General features: G+C 42.0%; 2 protein-coding genes across 2 annotated transcripts; both read left to right on the top strand.

The window, feature by feature from the left end:
* Nucleotides 1–57: 57 nt before the first annotated feature.
* Nucleotides 58–1880, top strand: LOC106948326 (uncharacterized). Its single transcript, XM_015033932.1, has 2 exons — nucleotides 58–308; nucleotides 683–1880. The coding sequence occupies exon 2, from the start codon at nucleotides 888–890 to the stop codon at nucleotides 1878–1880; it is 993 nt and encodes a 330-aa protein (XP_014889418.1). The 5' UTR covers nucleotides 58–308; nucleotides 683–887.
* On the top strand, nucleotides 1881–5039 carry LOC106948328 (uncharacterized). Its single transcript, XM_015033934.1, has 2 exons — nucleotides 1881–4430; nucleotides 4824–5039. Exon 1 carries the CDS (start codon nucleotides 2597–2599, stop codon nucleotides 4145–4147), a length of 1551 nt encoding a protein of 516 aa, XP_014889420.1. The 5' UTR covers nucleotides 1881–2596; the 3' UTR covers nucleotides 4148–4430; nucleotides 4824–5039.
* The last annotated feature ends 10 nt before the right edge of the window (nucleotides 5040–5049 follow it).

Below are 5049 nucleotides of genomic sequence, written 5' to 3'. Positions count from 1 at the left end.
CAAAATATACAATATATAGTTACGCTGCTTTTGTTAATGGTGTTTTAAAAACAGTGTTGCGCAGATCTGCTCATTAGTTCAGATGTGGGTGCATGAATAGACATTTGTGTGTGCACACACACACATTAGTATGCCACTCTGCAGCACTTCTCAGCAGGTGAAAGAAATCTGGCCCAATCAGCAGCACCCTCAACTCAGGTATATAAGGAATCCACCAACCACTTTACTGGTTTTTGCAACAGAGCTGAGGAAGGCAAACACAGCCTCCAAAGCAGCATTTCATGGAAAAGGACTTATAAGGACTACCGGTAAGCCACTAACTGGGCTCAATTGAATGTAATTTGACTGTAGTTTCACATTTGAGAAATGAAATGAAGAATTTATTGAAGTAACAGTTTGCACTGCTAGTTTTATAGTTTGGTTCCACTAAATGTATGTTAAGATATCTAATGTAAAAACTTATGTCCTAAGAAAAAGAAAAAAAAATGTAATTCTAAAATGTTTGGATTTGTTTGATTCAACCAGACATGGAATTTAATAATTTAATACTTGAATTTATGGTTAAAATTGTAAAAGAAATGTATGTCTAAGGTTAAAAATGGAATTAGTCATTAAGATAAATTATTAACTTTGAATCAAATGTCTAAAATGTATGTTAAAATATTTTGTATGTGTTTTGTAGGTTTTTCACCTGTTCTGTTCATTGGTTCTCACTCATTGGTGAAAATAAAAAAGATTGAGTGAATTCCTGAAGTCTTCAAGTCCTCCTTTTCAAGTGTAGGAAGCCATGAAATTATAGGACACTTGACAGTGAAAAACCGCTCCAATCAGAGGAGGTTCCATTCTGCAACCAGAGACTGAAATCTGCTGTCTTCCAAAGGAGGAAAATGGCTGAATTAAAGTCCCTTGATGACCTCAAAGCAGAGAGGACAACAGTTAAAAGACTTTTCTCCCGTTTTGCAAATAACATTATGAGGACCTACATGGAGATGTCTAAGGAGGATCTGGAGGAGAACTACAAGAAGCTTACACTGGAGAGCTCCAAAGTTATGGAGGCAAATGAGGATGTGGAGGCTGCTTATATGGCTGAGTGCAAAGCAACTGCAGCTGAGGAGCTGAGTAATCTTCAGAAAGCTGACATAGAGAAGACGGAGAAAGAATGTGAACAAAAGCTTAAAGAAGCTAAACTCCTTATCCGAGAGACAATGTGGGCCACATATGGAGAGAAGGAATTGTCCCTGGCTCTACAAGTTGCAGAGGATGAGTGCAAGAATGTTTCTTCCATCGGGCCAGACATAACTCTGGAGGCATATGAGTTTATGCTCACCCATTTGGAGAAATTGATCCAGAAGGCAAAGGAAGCACACCAAAATTGGAACCATTGGGCCCCACCTGCCGAGAAAAAGGATTTCAACTACCGTGTAAGGGAGCTAGAGGTGTGCCTCCCTAGGATGGTTTCTCAGAAGGCTGTCTTTATCGAAGCAGCAAGGAAGAAGGACACAACAGAGGAAAAAGCCTTAGTCCATAGTCTACCTCCAATAGCTGCAATAAAACTGAAAGCCACAGCTTTACCAAAGTTTGGTGGAAGTAAACGAGACTATTACAGATGGAGAAAAGAATGGGAGGCTCTCCAGAAGCAAGGTGAACCATCTGGTTCGAAAGAAGTAAAGAAGTTTCAATTGCTTGATAGTCTCGATGAGAAATTGGCTAAGGATTTACGCCTGTCAACATACAATTCATCAGATGAGATCTTCAGAGTCCTGGACAATCGTTTTGGGAATAAAGCTACCATTGCTCTTGAGATTATTGAAGAATTACAAGCAATTCCACCAGTGAGAAATGGTCAACCTAGACGAATAATAGAACTNTCAGATCCCTGACACCACCAGACCCACATGCAGGTCCAATTGGCATCACTTTTTCTGATGGCAGTGAGCATGCATATGGTGCTGTGTTGTACCTGCGTTGGGAATGTACTGATGGTGTCAGTGTGAGGTTGGTTGAGTCTAAGGCCAAGCTGACTCCTCTTAACCGCAATGGTGACCCCGTGAAAGCGGAGATATGCGGAGCAGTCTTTGCAGCCCGGCTAAAGACCTATTTCCAGAAACATTGCCGAATCAAAGTTGAGAAGTGGTTCCATCTCGTTGACAGTCAAACTGTCTTGGGTGCAATACAGCGAGAGAGTTATGGATATCAGACCTTCTTTGCTAACCGGGTTGGAGAGATCCAGAGCAGCACTAATGTCCAAGACTGGTGGTGGATTCCAGGATCAGCAAATGTTGCAGATATTATCACCAGAGGAGCAAGTCCTGCTTACTTAACCGAAGACTCAGAGTGGCAGTTGGGTGCAAGTTTCCTTCAACTTCCTGATAGTGAGTGGCCAAAGAAATCTGCAAATGATGTTGCCGTGCAAGCAAGAGACAATGTTATAAAAATACAGAAGAAAACATTTGTTGCTGTACTTACCCGAAGTCAGCGGAAAGAACAAAATCCAATTAGAGTCCAGCATAAACTGATCATCTCTAGGAGGCCACCTGCAGCTGCGGTAGTCCAGCAACTAGTGGACGTGAGGGACTTCAGCAGTTTGAGAAAGCTGATGGGAGTAGTTGCATGGATTTGGAGAGCAGCAAAAAAGTTCCTGCATGTCAAGGTCACAGATAAAGAAAAGTGGGAGGTGGTCCCTTTATCTGGTGTCATTACAGTTGGCGAAAGAGAAGATGTGTTCAGAGATCTATGCCTGGCAGCACAAGAAGGTGTACAATTTCCAACCACAACGACTGATAGACTGGTTGTCTACAAAGATGGAAAAAGCGGGCTCTTGATGTGTGGTGGCAGAGTTCAGACTTTTAAGGAGGACCACAGAGCCGTTCCTCTGTTGCCTTTCCAATCTTGGATCTCTACTCTTCTAGCCCGAGCAGCACACAGTGAAGGACATGATGGAGTGGCAGGGACTTTGTTGCGTATGCGGAAGAAAGCATGGGTCATCAGAGGACGAGTCATTGCCAGAAAAGTTGTCGATGAGTGTGTATTGTGCAAAAAGGTGAGAGCGAAAACCTGTCAGCAAATAATGGGGGATCTGCCTGAAGAAAGGTCTAGTCCAAGTGCACCATTTCAGTTCATATCTGTTGATTTGTTTGGCCCTTACCAGGTGAAAGATGACGTCAAGAAAAGAGTAAGCATGAAAGTTTGGGGTGTGTTGTTCTGCTGTATGTCAAGTAGAGCCATTCATGTTGAACTGGCAAACACACTATCTACAGAGAGCTTCATACTTGCCTACCAGAGGTTTACGTCCATCAGAGGTCATCCCCAGAAGGTGTGGTCTGACCCAGGTACGAATTTTATTGGGGCAAAACCCATTCTGCAAGAAATGTATGCTTACCTGAGACAGCAAGACAAATTCTCACTTGAAGAGTATGCTGCAAAAAATGGGACTCATTGGACATGGAAAATTCTTCCAGCCGATTCACCACATCGCAACGGCGCAGCTGAAGCTGCTGTCAAGATCATTAAAAGAGCGTTCCAAAGTCTTGGCAGAGTGGAAGGCCTTACCTTCAGTGAGTTTCTTACGACGGTTAAGCTAGCTGCCAATCTAGCCAACGAAAGACCTATTGATGCTAGAGTACAGAGCCATGAAGATCGAATCCAGTACATCACTCCAAACACCCTGTTGCTCGGTCGAGCTACACAAAGTGGAGATTTCAAGACATTTGACTATACCACTTATCCCTTTAAAAGGCTCCGAGAAATACAAACTCAAGTTGACTACTTTTGGAGGTCCTGGAGTCAACTTGCAGGTCCCAACTTGTTTGTTCGTGGCAAGTGGCATACTGCTGAAAGAAATGTTGCTATGGGCGATGTGGTCTGGCTCTGCGACCAAAACGCACTAAGGGGGCAATTCAAGATGGGTAGAGTTGTTGCTGTGAATCCTGATTGCAAGGGCATAGTCCGGGATGTTTATGTGAAAGTGTCTCCAAGTGGGTATAGTTCGGGAAATACACCAAAACCTCCTGTGAAATGTTCTGGATTGGTGAAGGAGGTTCAGGGCACCATACTCCATCGGGACGTCCGGCGCCTTGTAGTGCTCATCCCAGCAGAAGACCAAGTAGAGGGAACCAGCTCGCTTAAAAAATGCGATCTTCCCAGGTAAAACCTTGCAAGATCGAGTGGGAGGTGTTGCGCAGATCTGCTCATTAGTTCAGATGTGGGTGCATGAATAGACATTTGTGTGTGCACACACACATACACACATTAGTATGCCACTCTGCAGCACTTCTCAGCAGGTGAAAGAAATCTGGCCCAATCAGCAGCACCCTCAACTCAGGTATATAAGGAATCCACTAACCACTTTACTGGTTTTGCAACAGAGCTGAGGAAGGCAAACACAGCCTCCAAAGCAGCATTTCATGGAAAAGGACTTATAAGGACTACCGGTAAGCCACTAACTGGGCTTAATTGAATGTAATTTGACTGTAGTTTTGCATTTGAGAAATGAAATGAAGAATTTATTGAAGTAACAGTTTGCATTGCTAGTTTTATAGTTTGGTTCCACTAAATGTATGTTAAACTCACAGCAACTAATATTTAATGGAAAAACCTCATGTCCTAAGGAAAAGAAAAAAATGTAATTCTAAAATGTGTGGATTTGTTTGATTCAAATTCAACCAGACATGAAATTTAATAATTTAATACTGTGAATTTATGGTTAAAATTGTAAGAGAAATGTATGTTTAAGGTTAAAAATGGAATTAGTCATTAAGATAAATTATTAACTTTGACCCAAATGTCTAAAATGTATGTTAAAATATTTTGTATGTGTTTTGTAGGTTTTTCACCTGTTCTGTTCATTGGTTCTCACTCATTGGTGAAAATAAAAAAGATTGAGTGAATTCCTGAAGTCTTCAAGTCCTCCTTTTCAAGTGTAGGAAGCCATGAAATTATAGGACACTTGACAAACACTTTGAATTTTTTTCACTCAGTCACATCTTCCACACTAAAGAGAGTTGCTGCTGCAAACTGGTGGTTTGGAGCAGAAGCAGCTAGTCCAGCTAA

This window comes from Poecilia latipinna, unplaced genomic scaffold, assembly GCF_001443285.1.
Source record: "Poecilia latipinna isolate Pla-1442-1.1 unplaced genomic scaffold, P_latipinna-1.0 Scaffold283, whole genome shotgun sequence".
Lineage (NCBI taxonomy): Eukaryota > Metazoa > Chordata > Actinopteri > Cyprinodontiformes > Poeciliidae > Poecilia > Poecilia latipinna.
This window is presented reverse-complemented; position numbering and strand designations above follow the sequence as displayed.